The following is a 17,999-nucleotide window of genomic DNA, read 5'->3' as shown; positions in this document are numbered from 1 at the left end:
CTTAAACTAGTCAGAAGTGCAGTAGATATCAGAAACTCAATTATCATTTAAATGTCAATACTTGTAAATTCTGTACTCTTAAAAAGAAAAGTAATGTTGAAAGTGTGGCCAGATTGGTCTCAACTGCACTCATGATAGATTAAAAAAAGAAAATGTTTGAAGAGATGAAAATGGAAACTATAAAGCTGAAGAGCTGTTTACTTCAAAGATCTAGTGGATCCACAATTGCATAGCAGTCATTTGTCTGTAGAAAAGAATTCGTCTAAATGTGTGGAAATAATGCAATGCTGGTTGCTTTTTAAATATATAGTTCTAGTCTTAAACAGTAGGACTAAAAACAACAAGGAGTCCGGTGGCACCTTAAAGACTAACAGATTTATTTGGGCATAAGCTTTCATGGGTAAAACCCCCCACTTCTTCAGGTACATGGAGTGAAAATTACAGATGCAGGCATAAATATACTGACACATGAAGAGAAGGGAGTTACCTTACAAGTGGAGAATCAGTGTTAACCAGGCCAATTCAGTCACGGTGGATGTGGTCTACGCCCACTCTCTTGGTATTGACACCTCCTGGAGAGTGGGAGTGGACCACATCCACCGTGACTGAATTGGCCTTGTTAACACTGATTCTCCACTTGTAAGGTAACTCCAGGTATACCTGTTTGCTGGACGAAGGGGACTCCTGCTTTTTTTCCCAAGCATTAAATTACTTCATGATCTTTTAAGGTGAATGTGACTTGAATATTACAGCTACTAAAATATTATCTTCTCCCAGTGGGGACAGTTTTCAGTGAAATCAACAAACATTTGTGAAACCTTGCAGCAAAAATTGCCTATGGCATGTACTTTAGGAATAGAAAGATTCAGAGGTTTAGCAGAGAAGTGGTAGTTGGTCTAGGATAGGCATATAAGCATTGTCTGCCCTGTTCTTGCTGACTGAGGTGCAGCTGATGAAAGCAGTAAGTGGTAAAGGAGCACAGAAACTTAAAAGGCACCTCGTATACCCACACCACTGAAAATAGTTCTTTCGTTCTTTTGTTCTTTCTTTCTTTCATTCTGTTCCATCTCCCATCAACCCTTTCGTCCTCTCTAAGCCTGCAGGCCAGCACAAGAGCAGCAGAGCAGTGAAATTGCTTAAACAAAAGAATTCTCCTCTGCACCTTATGCACTGTTTGACAGTCTCTCTATCCCAGATGCTTTTACTGTATCCCCAGCTATCAGTACTCCTCCCTCTTCTCCCTTCTTGCTTCTATTCTGCAAAATCTTTGGAGGCTGTTAGGCTGTGCCCTAAACCCCTGGTACAGCACAAAGCAGAATGCAGTCCTGGTAATAAGGGCCCCACTGACCTTGCTCTCCATATGTGGTGAAAAAAATACTACCTGGGGCGAGGGATGAAGGACTGTATAGTGGAGGATGGTGAAAGATAATTACCAAAAAAAAAAAAAAGATTTGGCTAAGGAGGAATTCAGAAACAAGACAAAAGGGCACTGGCAGGGAAAGACAAAGAATGGGATAGAGAGATGGAAGAAGGCTGAAATATGTTACACGTGTACTTCATTTAGGATTTTACAAAGGAGATGTAGGAGGGATGGGAAGGTAGAGAGTTTAGTGGGAGAAGCATGTTTGGCACAGTTTATCCCTGGTAAATAATGGTTTATCACAGCTGTCTTTTCTGATGTCTGTTCTCAATCTAGTTTCTTTGGCTTTTTTTGTCTCCACTCTTCAGAGGAGAATGAGATCTTGCCATACAGTATGTGCAGCAGACACACTGTTACCTCTTGATCTAGACCTGCCCTTTTCTGTAAAAATTGCGTAACAGGCTGAAGAAGCACTTGAATGTAAAATATGGTTAAAATTAACTTAATTGCACCAACTTATAATAAAAATTATAAAAACTTTCTAGAGCAGTAGGCCCCTATACCACCCAGTGAGGGTGAACGGAGGTCAGTTAACCTTTTGCCAGCACTGGAGGCTGACAAGTGTTGTCTAAGCTTATGTGTACACTTAAAATGCTTTAGCAGCACAGTTGCAGTGGTGCAGCTGCACCACAGTAATGCTTAAGTGTAGCCACTCACGCAGCAATGGGAGGGGTTCTCCTGTCTGCATAGGTAATCCATCTCCCCAAGAGACGGTAGACAGGTCAACGGAAGAATTCTTCTGTGAATTTAGAGTTGTCTGCACCAGGGGTTAGATCAGTATAGCTGTGTTGTTCAGAGGTGTGGATTTGTCATACCCCTAAGCAATGTAGCTGGGTCAACTTAACTTTTTAGTGTAGACCTGGCCTATGTTTGATTATTTGAATATACAGTAATCTGTGGCATCTAAGGTTTTGGGAGACAATTCACTCCCTAAAGATAACAAGTGGCCAGTTTTCCTTTGATCTCAGTTAACCCCTGACACAAATCTTCAAATAAGCTGTTGTCACCAAAATTTTAGTGAATTATCAGTGTAGGTAACAAGGAAAACCATGAAAAAGAAAGTGCCTGCCATGCACGTAATCAGTCATGCACACTACTGGTTTAATTTTCATCTGGTGGACACTGGTGTTCTGTGAGGTTTTTCCCCTCCCTTTGGAAAGGGGCTTAGTAAACTATTTATCTGCTGATTTCATGTAAATGCCCACACTACTGCAGTGCTTAAAAATAAATAAAATAAATTAAAAAATTCCAGCTTTACTTATTACTATAATGTGTGTTTCTAAAGACAGACAAGATATGTGAGGTAATATCTTTTATTGTACCAACTTCTGTTGGTACAAAGGACAAGTCTTCACAGAGTTCTTTGGACCTGAGGAAGGGGACCTGAATGTCCAAGCTAAATACAAGGTGGGACATACTGTTAAGCATGAGGGGTTCACATGTAGTACTTAAAATAAAGTGGGAAATTAAGAGTTAGCAGGCAGTAAGGTGTGTTACAATTGTAATGAGTCTTAAAACCAGTGTATTTTTAGTCTGTGGTTTGTAGTGGCTAGCAGAGTTATGAATTTAAGTTCTCAAGATCATCTTTGAAGTTGTTGTGTAGGTTTCCTTTGAGGACGAGGACTGAAGTCAGATTTGGATTGATCGCTGTGTGAAAAGTGCGTGCCCATGGGTGATAGTGTGTTTGTCATTTATCATTTTTCTGTGAGAGTTCATATGAGAGCATAATGAATATCTGGTTTCACCCACATTGTTTTTGTTGGGGCATTTGATGCACTGAATGAAGTACATCACATGTTGTGAAAAGCATGTGGAGATCTCATCAATGTATGTCAGGTATATCGTTGGTTTCATGGCACATTTTTCCAGTAATTCTTCTTTCAGGTGGCCCAGGAAGAAGTTGGCTTACTGGGGAGCCATCCTACTGCCCATGATTTGGATAATGTGAAATTGTTGTGGGGGAGGATGTGTTTAGGGTGGATTTCCAAGTGTTGTGCATTATTTTGTAGATATTTGAGACAAGCACTGATGCCTGAAAATGGTTGTGCCAGTGGTAATTAGGAACCAGTGAGGGGAGAATTGTGTGAGAGAGAAATGCTATTTCACTATTAAAGCTGTTCCTGACTTGTATCACTTTTTGGTTAACAACAAATTTCTGGATGGCTAAGTCAGCAGCTATTCAGTTCTGCCATAAATTGTTGCAACTGCACAAAGCCCAATGCCGTACTCAAACAAAATTCCTTTTGTTGTAAATGGGAGTTCTGTCTGAGTGAGGAGGACTGAAGAGATCCCCTTAAATTGTTTGCCATATTGATGACCTGCCTATAATTCAGTTTGAGCATGCTTTTCGCTTATTTAAAAAGGCAGGATGGGAGCACCATAGTACATCATTCCCCCTCAGTGCATTGTTGCTGCAATAACAAATCAAGCACACTAAAAAAAAAAATAGGGTGGTAGTATAGGTGGATGAACTGGGCAAATTGAAATCTATAGATTAAGACAAGAAGGGACCCTTAGATTTTCTAATTTGGAAAATTAAGGGTGTTTACTACTAATACTGCTGGGGAATTCAGACTGAATACTTTACCAGTTGTAGTCAAAATGACTTAGTCTTCCATAGAATTTAAAACAATATTTGGAAACATTTAAACTATAGGGTAAATTAATGGTCAGTCAGTGTGTTCAGGTTTTCTGTTTGAGTATAGCAGGTTCATTCTAGCAATTAATGTCTCTCATTTTGTATACTAAGATATGTATACTAAGCAATTACCTCTCTATTAGTGCACTTTTGGAGATGCTTTGTTCTGAGTATATACCAGTTGTTAACCAAATACTAGTATTAAAATATGGGATTGTGTATTTGATCAAACTGCTTGTATTGAAGTGCACGCTTAATCAGAGTATGATTGGTCTTTGTAGTGTAGTCTTGTATACATTTATTTGACTTCCTGCTTATTACTTTTCTTACTGATTAAAATAGTAATACTTTGTGTTTTTGTTACTTGCAATATGGTATCGAACATTAAATTCAGTATGTACATGTTCCTGTCAGAAATTCGTCAGCGGACCCCAGCTCAAAGAAATGTCTCTGCAACCACCCAAGTAAGCCCTAAACAGGGATCTCCAAAAGCTCCAGGTCCACTAGCAGCATCTCCTGGTCTGCAAAAGGACGCTTCAGCTCCTGGTGGACCCCCAGAAAGAACCATTGCATCAGCCTTCCAGTCAAATGTGTTACCAAGACGTCCTGGATCCCCTGCTACTTCAATGCCTGGAATGGGTAAACAGAGCACTTAATGTTATTTACAGTTTATATTGTTTTCTCTGGTTACCAATAAAACAGGCCATTTTCAGACAGTATGGAAATGGCATTTCATTTGGAAATAGCAGAGCAGTTATCTGATTAAGCAGGAGTTCCATATTCAATTAGCCATAACTCTTTACAGCTGGCACCTTGTGATACTGAAACCTATTGCCTGAGCTCATTTAACTGTTATGGCTTCTTTGTTTAAATGGCAATAAAACTTTGCAGTATTCTGTAGTCAACAGAATAACATACCTTTTTATGTTCGTGGTTTAGGAAAGCTCTAGATTTTGTATAAATCAGGTAAAAAGGAAAACACTTTCAGTATACATTCGTTTCTCACTAAACTCGGCACATATTTTATTATGCATCTTGACATTTATTTAAATTTTTATTCTAGCAGGGATGTTGATGCAGCATGAGTTATAGTATAAAATACTGTGTACCCTAAAAAATCTTTTCTGCTAGATAGATGGATTTTTCTAAAAATGGCATGTTAATTTTATACTGTAGCCCAATAAAAGGGTTTAGCAGCCGTTGTGATGTTTAAAAAATAGTGAGTTACACAAGATACTTCAAACTGTTCACTTCTGAATGGGCCTCCTGTTTTGCAGATGCTTTTTTTCAGCTTAGTTCTGGGTCAAAACTCAGAATGGAATTTCTCCATGAAAAATACTTGCTAACATTCTTTGCAATTTAATCCATATTCTGTGGAGAAGTTTTTGTTCAGTTTATACTGTTGCCAAGAAGGTTTTTTTTTAGTTGTGACTTATGTCCCCAGTTTGGAGGTTTTATAGTGATTATTTTAGGGTTTTTGGCTTACATTAGGTAATAAAATACATCGGTACATTGATTCATTCTCTCTCTCTCTCTCCTCCCCCCGGAGAAAATTGGGCACTTGAATTTTTAAATGGATTTTTACCATACCTTAAAACAACTTAGTGAGATAAGATTTTAAATGGAGCAGGATTTAAACTTCTCACCATATTAAGTTAATTTACACTGGCCTATGATGGTAGCAAATTCTATAGAATGATTAGAGAAGGTACTTTAATTGTAATGCCCTGTTCTTGAACAATTAACTACTTGAAAATGATCTTTATGCTGAGACTAAAACTGAGGTGTTGGGAAAGTTTTTTTTAGTAAATCCTGATTAGCTTCTTAAGTTACCAAAGTGAAGTTTTCCCACCAATAAATGTATTGCAGTCAGACAGCTCTACTTAATGGCAGCGTTTAACAAGTTCAAACTTGGCATGTACCTAAAGCATATGCTCCTTGTTGGGTTGCTGAAATAATTGGTTAAATGTTTGCTCATATTTAATTGTTTAACTGTGTGTAATTTTCCTTAGCAATATTAAGCTGTAGGCACATTGAACTAACTTGTGTCTATTTGAATTTGAGCTTCTAAGTATAGAACAGTGAAATAGGTGTTTAATGGGTGTATTGCAATGCATAGTTGCTAACTCTTTTAAGTAAAAATAAACTCTTAATGCAAGTTTTGTGGCTAATATTTTACTTTCACAAACTAAATTGTTTCCTTTAGTAACTGACATGTTTCCCTTGCATATATGTAGTTTCTGTCATATATGTATGTGTGCATATGTATATAATATGATGATTCGCTTATTTCTCATATACAGAAATTGCAAACCCTGTGTGAGATGTCATGGTTACTGTGGAAGTCAATCTTTGGATTTCCTGACTCTTGTGCATGTACACTCTCAATCACAACATTTTAGTCTAAACTAAATCCAATATCAGAGTAAATATCTTTCCACCTAAGTCTATGCATCACTTGCAACAAATATGAATGGGCTTAATTATCTCTAAAGTAAGAATATTCATTCATTTTTATTACTGTATTTTGTAGAAGAGAATCAATTTAACGTGTACCACAACAGAGCTCCCATATGTTTGAAAATTAATAACCAGCAGGTAGTTGAGAGTTTGCCAAGCTTTGCAAAAATGACCAGTCTTCATACAATGATTACTTTTGATGTTTATATTAATTACAGTTGTCCATAACAGCATGAAGACTAAGGTGCATGGTTTGAGAGTTATTAGTATGCAAGTGATTTGAAGATGCTCTTGTGGAGCATGTTCTCATGCTTAATACCTCTAGGTTTCTTTATGTACTTCTCTGCATTGACTATTCATATGTAGCAATTAAATGAGCTTGCAGTATAAAGTGTTATGGAGAGTCTTATAATACTTTAAATGGAGAACTGAATTTTTAAGTATTATTACTAGAATATTTTAGGTGTTCAGTTTCTTTTCTTCCAGACTATAGTATGCCGTCAGAGTGTTCTAAAACTTTATATTCATACCTGTATTCAGCTGTATCCACTCCTTTTTAATGGGAGTGTTTTGTCTCAGTGACCTTAAAACAGTGATTGGCAAACTTTTTGTTTTGGTGACCCCTTTCACACAGCAAGCTTCTGAGTGTGACCCTCCCCCTACCCCCCTCATAAATTAAAAACACCATTTTTTATATTGAACGCTATCTTAAAATGATATTTGTACATTTAATATCACTTTTCACAACAGACTTACTAGCATAGACTTCACAGCAGACTTGCTAGCTGGGGGGCTGTGAAAAGTGATATTAACATACAAATATCACTTTCTATAGCAGACTTAGCACCCCAGTGCCACCCTTTCTTCTGTGCTGCTGCTAGCGGCGGTGCTGCCTTTAGAGCTGGGTAGTGGCATTGGGCCCCACCGACCCTGCCCTTCAGTTCCTTTTTATTGCCCGTGATGGTTGCTGGAACCTCTTGTTGCTTAGGCAATCTCCTCCCTTAGTGGTTTTACTCAAAATTTAGTGTAAATAGTTTAGTAGTTTGTTAGTTTAGATAATTTAAGTAGTTTTAGATTATTTGGACCAAAGGCTCTCAACCAGAGGTACGTGTACCCCTGGAGTTACGTAGAGGTCTTCCAGGGGGTGCATCAACTCATCTAGATATTTGCCTAGTTTTACAACAGGCAACATAAAAAGCACTAGTGAAGTCAGTACAGACTAAAATTTCATACAGTCAATGACTTATTTATACTGCTCTGTATACTATATACTGAGATGTAAGTAAAATATTTATATTCCAATTGATTTATTTTAAAATTATATGGTAAAAATAATAAAGTAAGCAATTTTTCAGTAATAGTGTGCTGTGACACTTTTTTGTATTTTTGTTTGATTTTATAAGCAAGCAATTTTTAAGTGAGGTGAAACTTGGGGTACACAAAACGTAAGACTCCTGAAAAGGGGTACAGTAGACTGGAAAGGTTGAGAACCACTGGTTTGGACAACCCCGCTTTTATACAGCGAAGCTATCCTTAGTCCCAGTGCTGAGGCATGACCCAGTTGCTGGGGTTTAAACTTTGAGCTGCATGCAACAAGTCTATGCCTTCGAGCGACTTGCACTCGAGCTGTCTCAGGTGCTTAGGGGAAGTTCATAGGAAAGACCCTTGCTGAATTTGTAAGGACTTTAAGCCCTGGACCCAGAAGGACCACTCTCACTTGAAAATTCTACTCGTGGAGGCAGCCTTAACACCGGCCTTGGAGCTGCGCTCAGACTCAGCACCAAGCACCTCAGCCTCAATGCAGCACAATCCCTTCATCTAGAAGAGCTCCCCAGTACCTATCATCTTCATCAGTGCCCAAGAAGAAACGCTTGCAAGTACCTGGAGAAGAGCCGGTCTCTGGTACTTAAGGACAAGGGGGCCAGGGACAGAGTGAGACTGTGTAAGGCCGCTCTTCATCCCTGGCACCGCACCGTCAGGTGCCTATAGCCGTAGTGTAGCAGTGTCCTACGAGGCCTAATCAAGACCAGTGTACTCATTAATTTGTCCTGTCGACCCCCAAAGTGTTTCCATCTGCAAGGGATCGTATGACCATGCCAGAGGGTCAGAACTGCACCAGTGGTGCTCCCAAGTGGCAGGGAGTCAGTGCTGCTAGACCAGCACCGTGCCAGCTGTCCAAAGGGAAGCCAGCATTCACAGCACCAAGGTCCCCTAGGTGACCTTCTCCAGCACCAGGCTGCATGACTCCACCCTGGTCTCCGCAGCACACCACCTCCTCGTCAGAAGAGAAAGTGTGTTCCTCTTTTTTCATCCTGTCGCTGAAGTGTCTGAACATGCTGCTCCCGTTTTTTCATGGCACTGAGTTCATTGGGACCTCCGGGTGCCTAGCCATGGTACCTATGGGACCCAACCACCATGTAGAGGCCCTTTTGGAACCTGTGAGGGTTAACCACTGCCTCCAGGGACCCCTTCCAGAGATCCTATTCGGTTGTCTTAAAGGCCAGGGCACTCTGGTACAGTGCACACACACCCCAGGGCTGGACTCTGGTACTGAACATGGTACCAAACCCCAGGAGGAAAACCAGGATTGTGCTGGCACCAATTGAGGCTTCCCATCTGATTTTTAGCTTCCTCCTTCTCTCCAGATGAGGTCATGATGGAACCCAGAGACTCTCTGCTGCTGGGTGACAATAAGGCTTATCAAGACCTTTTGGGTCCAGGTGGAGATGGTTAAGGAGGTGACACATGGCCTCTGGGTCACCAGTGGGGCCGTCCATAGTGGCCCACCACTACATGATGCCATCATGGACCCTATTAAAGCCCTTTTGCAAACCCCTGCCTCCCTTCCACCAACGCTCAGGAGCATAAATACTTTATTTCAACTAAGGGCACGGGCAGTGGGTATAATAGGCTAGGGAAGGCTTAGCCTTCCCTAGCTAAGCTGCTGCCGACCTGTCACCGGATGCCTGAGTTGTGTTGGCTCTGCCCCTTCCCCATGGCCCCCACCCCATCTCCTACTGCTGCTGTTTGACATCCTCCACTCCACCCCTCCCTCTCAGGAGGTCCCCACTGGCTTTCCATGTCCCTCCTCCCCCTCTGAGGTGGGGGAGTGAGGAAGGATGCGGCAAGCCTGCGGCAGGTCTTGCGGGAGAATGAGGAGGAGGGGAGCCAGCAGCTGGCATGGGCCGGCTGGGCACTGGGGCCAGTGCGGTGCTCGTTGAGGGGGGAGGGTGTTTTGGGTCTGCTGTGCCGGTGCTTGGGGGGCTGGGCCAGCATGGCTGTGGCTGGCAGGCCAGAGTCTTCCAGTTGTGAGGGGGCCCTCAGGGCTTGTCCGGTTATGGAGTGGAGTTCGGGGCTCTGGCATGCAGGGGGTGGGGCCTCAGGCAGAAGGGGCGGGGCTGGCAGGCTAGCCTCCCCAAAGTGGGGCTTCACCCGCTGCCCATGGCTAAGAGGTAGGAGTTTCATTTTATGCATCCCATCTGCCCCCCTGAGATCATTGGTAGTTGCGGCGACCAATGAATGAGACCGCCAGGAACAACTGAGTTCTATTCCCAAGGTGAAGGACCCTAAAAATCTGGACTTCTTTGGGTGCCAGACCTACTCCTCAGGGGGCCTACAACTGAGTATAGTAAATCAGCAGGGTGCTACAACTTCAACATTGCTCAAATTCAAGGACCTTCTTCCCCAGGATTCCAGACAGGATTTTTCCTCTCTTGTCAAGGAAGGGAAAACTGTAACCCAGGCCTCCTTACAAACAACCCTGGACACTGCTGGCTCTGTGGCCAGATCATTGGCGATCACAGTGACGATGTGTAGGAGCTCCTGTTTGCGATATCGGGACTTCCTCAGGAAGTGCAACACACCGTTCAGGACCTTCTTTTTGAGGGTTCGTCACTCTTCTCAGAGCAGACGGATGCTAGGCTGCACAGCCTTAAGGACTTCCAGGTGACCATGAAGTCCTTGGGTCTCTATGTACTAGCAAGTACAAGAAAACAATACAGACCGCAGCAGCCTAGCCATTCCTTTCCTCGGGCAGCCAGTCAAGACTAACAGAAGAGAAGGAATTAGAGGGTTTAGGCACAGGCAGCCTCCTCCATCATCCTTGTTGGGCCTTTTGCAACTGGTCTCCAGGCACCCCGAGTTGTCAAAGCACTCAAGGTCAGCATTACTGCCCCTTTTACAATGGATCCAGTTACTCCCCTGTTTTCCAACTGCTTTTCCTATTTCCTGGATACTGGACTCACATTACTTTGGTCTGATGGGTCCTCAACACCATAAAACTGGGTTGCACCATTTAATTCCTGTCCACCTAGCTTTCCCCACCCCCATCCCTCTTCTGGGACCTTCTCAGGAGCTCCTGTTGGAACTTGAGGGGAAGAGGGTTCTCCCCCTGTTACTTACTAATCCCGAAAGCCAACAAGGATGTCAGACCCATTTTAGACCTGCGTGGTTTCAAATGATATCTCAGGAACCTGAAGTTCCTCATGGTCTCCTTGGCCTCCATTATTCTCTTGCTGGATCCCAGGAATTGTTATGCTGCCCTTGATCTAAAGGATGCTGATTTCCATATTGTGATCTTCCCTGGTCACAGATGTTTCCTAAGACTGTAGTAAACCAAAATCACCACCAGTTCACAGGGCTCCCATTTGGCCTGTCCGCTGCCCTGTGGATTTTCATGAAATGTATGGCAGTAGCAGCAGCCTTCCAAGGAAAAAGGGGTCCACATGTTCCTATACCTCAATGACTGGCTGATCAAGCACTGGTCCAGAACTGAAGTAAAGGCTGACTTATGGTTCATCCAGTTGACCTTTGATATTTTGGGCCCTTTGTTGAACTTCCAGAAGTCCATCCTAATCCTGGTCGAAAGGATAGAGTTCATAGGGGCAGGACTCAATTCAGTACAAGCAAGAGCTCAACTTTCAAACAACCGGTTCCTCGCGATTGCCTCCCTGATAAGATCTCTTCAAAGCCATCTAATTACGACAGCATGACAATGCCTGACCCTTTCCCATCTCAGTCATTCTTATGAACCTTGCCTGTAAATAGTTTATAGTTGTTAGTAGTTTCCCTTAGTGGAGTGAGTGAGTGAGTTAGTCCCAGATGGGACTCGGCCTAGGGGCAGGGCATGCTCTGATCCCCAGGCTTCAAACCCTGTGACCGCTGTAAAAAAGATGCCCATCAGCGATCCGCATAGTAGCTGTCTGAGGTGCCTGGGCGAGACCCAGATCAGTGACAAGTGTCATATCTGTAAGGGTTTCAAACCTCAGACAAAACATCTCCGGGCAGTCCTTATGGAATCAGCACTGGAACTGGAGCCATCTAGGTCAGACTCTGCTCCCAGCACCATGGCATCGGTGCGGAGCACTCTGCTGGTGCTGTCTTCAGACTGTCACTGATCCTGCCTCCCTCCCCAGCACTGGCTAGAAAGCAAAGAAAGACCATGAGGGGACGATCTACTATATCCCACAAAGGGAAGGAGGGAGCCGGAGGGGAGCAAAGACCCAAGAAGGGCAGGTTCTGACCCCCAAGTGGGAGTCAGGTTCCGGCTCAGGTCGAGCGGGTTAGCCCATCCCAAGACACACCTGCCACCTTGGACAGTGACGTGGGCCCTCGGCACCTGGACGTGTCATCGACGCCTGAGGCCCTGCAGGCTGCGAGGATATACTAGCGCTACCAATTCCAGTCACGATGGTGCCCCGTTCCAGGGGTAAATCGGGCCTGGGACCCTTTCAGTGGTTACCATCGGCGCAGTACCGCTCCCCACCACAGGGAGTGTCCTACCAGCGCTTGCCCTGTGTGGAGCTATCAGTCCTCAGACATCAGGAGGCCAGTCCAACGGAGCCCCCACAGGTCTCCAGATTCAGGGCACCGGTTGTCGGGCTTGAGACGCCGATCACCAGTGGCATGGCGCTGGCCCATGGAAGTGCTCCCATCCCTGTAGCCCCAAAACCAGGACCGACCTAGCTGTTCCCCCAGTGTTTGGATCACTCCGGAAACCCAATCGATGGTCCCGAGTGCCTCACTACTGGCCGCTGGAGCACTGGTATGGGTCACCACAGTTGGGCTGAAGTTCCCTGTTTCAGCAGCTAACATGCTCCTGCTCTCTGACGGACCGGCACCGCTCAAGAAGCGTGAGGCGTAGATTGCCAGGCCACTGTCGCTGGTCCGCTGAATGCCATCTGTCTCCGGGAGCTCGACGCAGGGAATCATCACATTCTGACAGATCCCCCATCGCAGCATCGAGATTGGCACAGTCGTGATCGGGATGGACAGTCAGCACTGTCCTGGTCCCCCGGTCGTGATCCCTCCTCCTCAGAGTCCCTACTAGCAGTCCAGGGTCCCACACCAGGGATACCCTCCTTACCAATGGCACCACCCGTCACTTTGTGGCCTGACCCCTCCTACCTTTGGAATACTTGGGGGTTTCTGCAAGGGCTCAAGTTGGTCTTTGGTGCTTTGCATAAGCCGTCGGCCACAATCTCCCACCCAATATGGAGCTGACTGGGGAAAAGACTCCTCAAGTTCACTTGGCCCCCATCAAGGGACCAGTAGAGCAACCATCAGAGGCAACAGACCCTTCAGCACCTGCTTCCTCCTCTTCCTCTCCTGATGAGGCGATTTACAAGGGTGCGCTCATCCAGTTCCACAGGATGATGCGAAGGCCTATCAGGAGCTACTAAAGAGGGTAGCCTCAAACTTGGTGCTCCATGCTGAGAAGCTGGAGGAACCCTCGGACTCCCCATTTGATATTGTCAGCTCAGCGGCCCCAGCCAGGGTGGCATTGCTCTTACATGAGGGGGTGGTAAAGATCCACAAATCCTTGTGGCAGACACCCTCGTCGCTTCCCTCCATCTCCAAAAGAGCAAAGCAAATGTACTATGTGTCTGCTAAAGGTTATGAATACCTTTATACACACCCTGCCCCAAGCTCCCTGGTGGTCTTGGTCATTAATGAATGGGAAAGCCAGGACCAACTAGGAGTGACCCCTTCCCCCACCCCCCCCCCCAAGAACAAAGACTCAAAGAGGCTTGATTTATTTGGAAGGAAAACTTATTCTTCCTCGAGCCTCCAGCTATCAGTGGCCAATCACCAAGCCCTGCTTGGCCACTACAATTTCGACATGTTGTAGTCCGAGGCCAAGTTCGAGCATTCACTGCCTGAGGACCCCAAGGAAGAGTGCCACGCAATCCTTGAAGAAGCCAAAGTAGTAGCCAGAGTGGTCCTTCAGGCGGCCTCAGACACGGTGGACTCTGTGGCCAGAATAGTGGCCTCTGCCATCTCAATGAGGAGGCATCCTGGCTACACTTGGGTCTGTCAACAGAGGTCCAACAGTCGATACAGGATCTCCCATTCAATAGTCAACCTCCTGTTTGTGGAACAGACACAAAACTACATGGGCTAAAGGACTCTGGGATGATGCTGTGGACCCTGGGCCTCTATACCCTGGGCCCGGCCAGAAAGCAGTTTGTCGCCGCAGCCCCAGGGCTCTGGGAGCCTGCCCAGGTTGGAGCCTGCCTGTAAAAAGGGAGAAGCTACAGATGCTGGCAGGGTCACCAGCTGGTGCCCTCTGCCCAGTTGAGCTCCATCCGCAACCAACAGGGTGGCAAGCGGGCATTTTGAGGGTTCGCCCAAGGGCAACCTACCAGCCTGTATCCCGGATCCTACTTCCCCATGTTTCTCCAACCTTTCCTCTCTGCATGGGTCTCCATAACTTCGGGTCCTCAACACCATGGGTCCCCAACACCGGGACGCAGGGTTATATCCTCCAGTTTCTTTCTGTCCCTCCCTCCCTCCCACCACCATCCCCCATCCCTCTTCAGGAACCCTTCTAACGAGTACCTGCTCGTGCAGGAGGAAAAGGACCTTCTGCAAGTGGAGACTGTGGAGGAAGTCCCTCAGGAGTACAGGGGCAAGGGATTTTACTCGTGGTACTTTCTGATCCCCAAAGCCAAAAGGGGTCTCAGACCCATCCTAAACCTGTGAGACCTCAACAAATATCTTCAAGAAGTTGAAGTTCCGCATGGTCTCCCTGGCCTCCATCATTCCGTCCCTGGATCCAGGAGACTGGTACGCCATCCTTGATTTGAAGGACGCGTATTTTCACATATCGATATTCCAAGGACACAGATGATTCCCGCGTTTCATGGTGGGTCCTGCTCATTACCTGTTCAGCCTGGCTACAGCCCTGAGGCTGTATGCATGGCAGTGGTGGCTGCCTACCTCAGGCGTCAGGGTATCCAGGTTTACCCATATCTCGACGACTAGCTCATCAAGGGCCACTCCAGGTCTCGGGTCCAGCATGACATCTCAGCACTTCAGGTCACGTGCCATGCCCTGGGCCTGCTGATAAACGAGGAAAAATCAACGGTAATCCCAGTACAAACAATAGAATTCATCAGGGCAGTCCTCGACTCCACCTGTGCCAGAGCATTTCAGCCACAGGACTGATTCGAGACAATGGTGAGTCTCATTGCCAGTGTCTCTGCATATCCCCTCACCACAGCCCAGGTCTGCCTCAGGCTTTTGAGCCACATGGCAGCATGTACTTATGTTGCCTGCTGTGTGAGGCTTAGATTGTGACCCCTCCAACAGTGACTGACAACAGTCTACGTCCCATCCAGAGACCATCTGGACAAAGTTGTTATGATCCCACCGAAGATACTTGCCTCCCTGCAGTAGTGGAATGACCCCGGGGTGGTCCTGGAAGGAGTCCCGTTGGAGAGTCCTTGACACTTGGTATCTCTGATATTAGATGCCTCTGACCTTGGCTGGGGAGCGCATCTCGGCATGTTGAGAACTCAAGGGATGTGGTTCCCAGAGGAGCTGACATTGCACATAAACATCAGGGAACTCAGAGCAGTCTGCCTAGCCTGCGAAGTCTTCCTGCCACATTTTTCTGGTTGAGCGGTATGGATACTCACAGACAACACAGCCTCGATGATCTACATCAACAGGTGAGGGGGAGCCTGCTCGTTGGCTCTCTGCCAGGAAGCACTCGGATTGTGGGATTTGTGTATCCAGCACAACATCCACCTTGAGGCGTCGCACCTCCCCAGCAGTCGGAGTATGCCGGCGGATCACCGCAGCTGGTGGTTCTTCTCTCCCCACGAGTGGTCCCTGCATCCAGAGATCGTTCAATTGCTCTTCAAATGGTGGGGAACTTCCTGAGTGGACCTGTTCATCACCAGACAGAACAGGAAGTGCCAACAGTACGGCTCCTTCCAGGGCCTAGGCAGGGACTCCCTCTCCGATGCCGTTCTTCTGTCGTGGGAGGGGGATCTGATGTACTCATTCCCACTGATTCCGCTCATCAGCAGGGTCCTAGCAAAAGTCAAAACAGACAAAACACGGGTGGTCATGATCTCTCCAGCGTGGCCTCGCCAGCGCTGGTTCGGCACGCTCATGGATCTGGCACTGGCCCCTCCATGGCCACTGTTCAGCCACCCAGACCTCCTCTCACAAGACCATGGGCAGCTCCTGCACCTGAACCTTCACTCCCTTCACCTCACAGCTTGGTTGCTGCATTGCTGAACCCGCAGGAGAGGGCCTGCTCCAGCCAGGTAGAGCAAGTCCTCTTGGAAAGCAGAAAGCCTGCCACCAGAGCGACTTACCTAGCAAAGTAGAAGCAATTCTTCTGCATGGCATCTCACCAACAAGGTCTTTGCAGTCTATCCTGGGTTATGTGCTGTACCTTAAGCCTCAAGCCCCTGCTCTTTCCTCTGTCAGGGTGCAGTTGGCAGCCCTATTGGCCTTCCACCAGCAGGTCCAGGGAAAATCTGTGTTCTTCCAGGACATGTCCATCTGGTTCCAAAAAGGCCCAGAGTGACTCCTCCCACTGGTTTGGGATCCGGTTCCACAGTGGGACCTCAACTTTGTCCTCTCGAGGCTCACAGGACCTCCCTTTGAGCCCCTGGCCTCTTGTTCCATTTCACACCTGTCATGGAAGGTTGCCTTCTTTGTAGCCATTACCTCGGCGAGGTGAGTATCTGAAATTAAAGCCCTTAATTCCTGACCTCCTTACACGGTTTTCTGCAAGGACAAGGTCCAGCTGTGATCCCATCCCGCATTTCTGCTTAAGGTGATGTTCCACTTTCATGTCAACCAGGATATCTTTCTCCCAGTTCTCTGTCTAAAGCCACACTCACCGTAGAAGAGAGGTGGCTGCATATCGTGGATGTCTGGCATGCCCTAGTGTTCTACCTGGAGCACACCAAGCCCTTCCCCACATCGACCCAACTCTTCATTGCAACAGCAGACCGGATGAAAGGCCTTCCAGTGTCCTCGCAGAGGATCTAGAACTGGATCACCTCTTGTATCCGGTTCTGTTATGAGTTAGCACAGGCTGAACTGCCACCTGTATTGAAGGCCCACTTGACCGGAGCTCAAGCATCCTCAGCGGCCTTCCTAGTGCACGTCCTCATCCAGGACAGCTGCAGAGCCGCCACATGGTCTTCAGCGTGCACGTTTATGACGCATTACGCCATCCCTCAGTAGGCCAGAGATGACACTGGATTTGGCAGAGCTGTGTTGCAATCGACACGCCCATGAACTGCTACCCGCCTCCAGTGGTACTGCTTTGGAGTCACCTACAATGGAATGGATAGGAGCAAGCGCTCGAAGAAGAAAACCCAGTTACCTTTTCCGTAACTGGTATTCTTCGGGATGTTTCTCATATCCATTCCATGACCCGTCCTCCTTCCCCACTGTTGGAGTTTCCAGCAAGAAGGAACTGACGGTGGGGGGAACCAGCAATACCCCTTATACCGCAGCATACGCGCACCACTCCAGAGGGGACCAGAGCTGGTCCCCTATGGATACCACTGAGGGGAAAACTTCCAGCACCGGTGCATGTGGCGAGCACACACACCTACAATGGAATGGACATTCTTATGTTCATAAGAACATTCTTATGACATGAGCAATGTATCTCAAAGAACACCAGTTACAAAAAAGAAAAAAAGGTAACTGTCTTTCCTTGGTTGCCCTCCTTACTGTGTATAATTATGGTTCTTGTCTGTCTTCACACAGCATGTAATTAACATGATTTTTCCATATATTGTGTTCTGTTTTAGGTTCTTATACAGCCCCTCATCACTGTAGTATCGGCTCAATGCACTACTGCAAAAAACTCTCCATCTGATGAACATCTGTCATGTGTGGTTAACTTTTTCTCTCATCTTCTCCCCCTGGGAGGAAATCTTGTACAGTTTAGTATTATACATTTATAAATTAATACTTGTTGCTTTGTTTTGTTAGGGAAGGCAAAGGTACATTTCACTTAAAATGGTAGATGCTCAGGTTTGTGGTAGTATATTCCGCGGTCTGGGACTGTCCACCAAAGAAGTCTTTATCTCCTGCACGGGCGAGCTTTACTCTTAAAGCAGTAATACTAAAGGTAGTAAGTTCTGTTGCGCCTGAGGAGCAGAGTTGTTGAGAGTGCACTTCCTTCTGGTGCTTTAGGCACTCTTCAATATCTTGGAT

General features: G+C 46.2%; 1 protein-coding gene across 3 annotated transcripts in view; it reads left to right on the top strand.

Moving 5' to 3' along the window:
* LNPK (lunapark, ER junction formation factor) overlaps positions 1-17,999 on the top strand; it is an 85,707-nt gene that overhangs the window by 35,621 nt on the left and 32,087 nt on the right. For 2 of the 3 annotated variants that reach the window (XM_077829824.1, XM_077829823.1), the window contains exon 9: positions 4,473-4,697. The exons of the other annotated variant lie outside the window; for it this stretch is intronic. In XM_077829824.1, the coding sequence (XP_077685950.1) occupies positions 4,473-4,697 (225 nt within the window). The remainder of the gene's footprint in view (positions 1-4,472; positions 4,698-17,999) is intronic. 3 annotated transcript variants of the gene reach the window in all.

Source organism: Eretmochelys imbricata, chromosome 11 (assembly GCF_965152235.1).
Source record: "Eretmochelys imbricata isolate rEreImb1 chromosome 11, rEreImb1.hap1, whole genome shotgun sequence".
NCBI classification, from domain to species: domain Eukaryota; kingdom Metazoa; phylum Chordata; order Testudines; family Cheloniidae; genus Eretmochelys; species Eretmochelys imbricata.
This window is presented reverse-complemented; position numbering and strand designations above follow the sequence as displayed.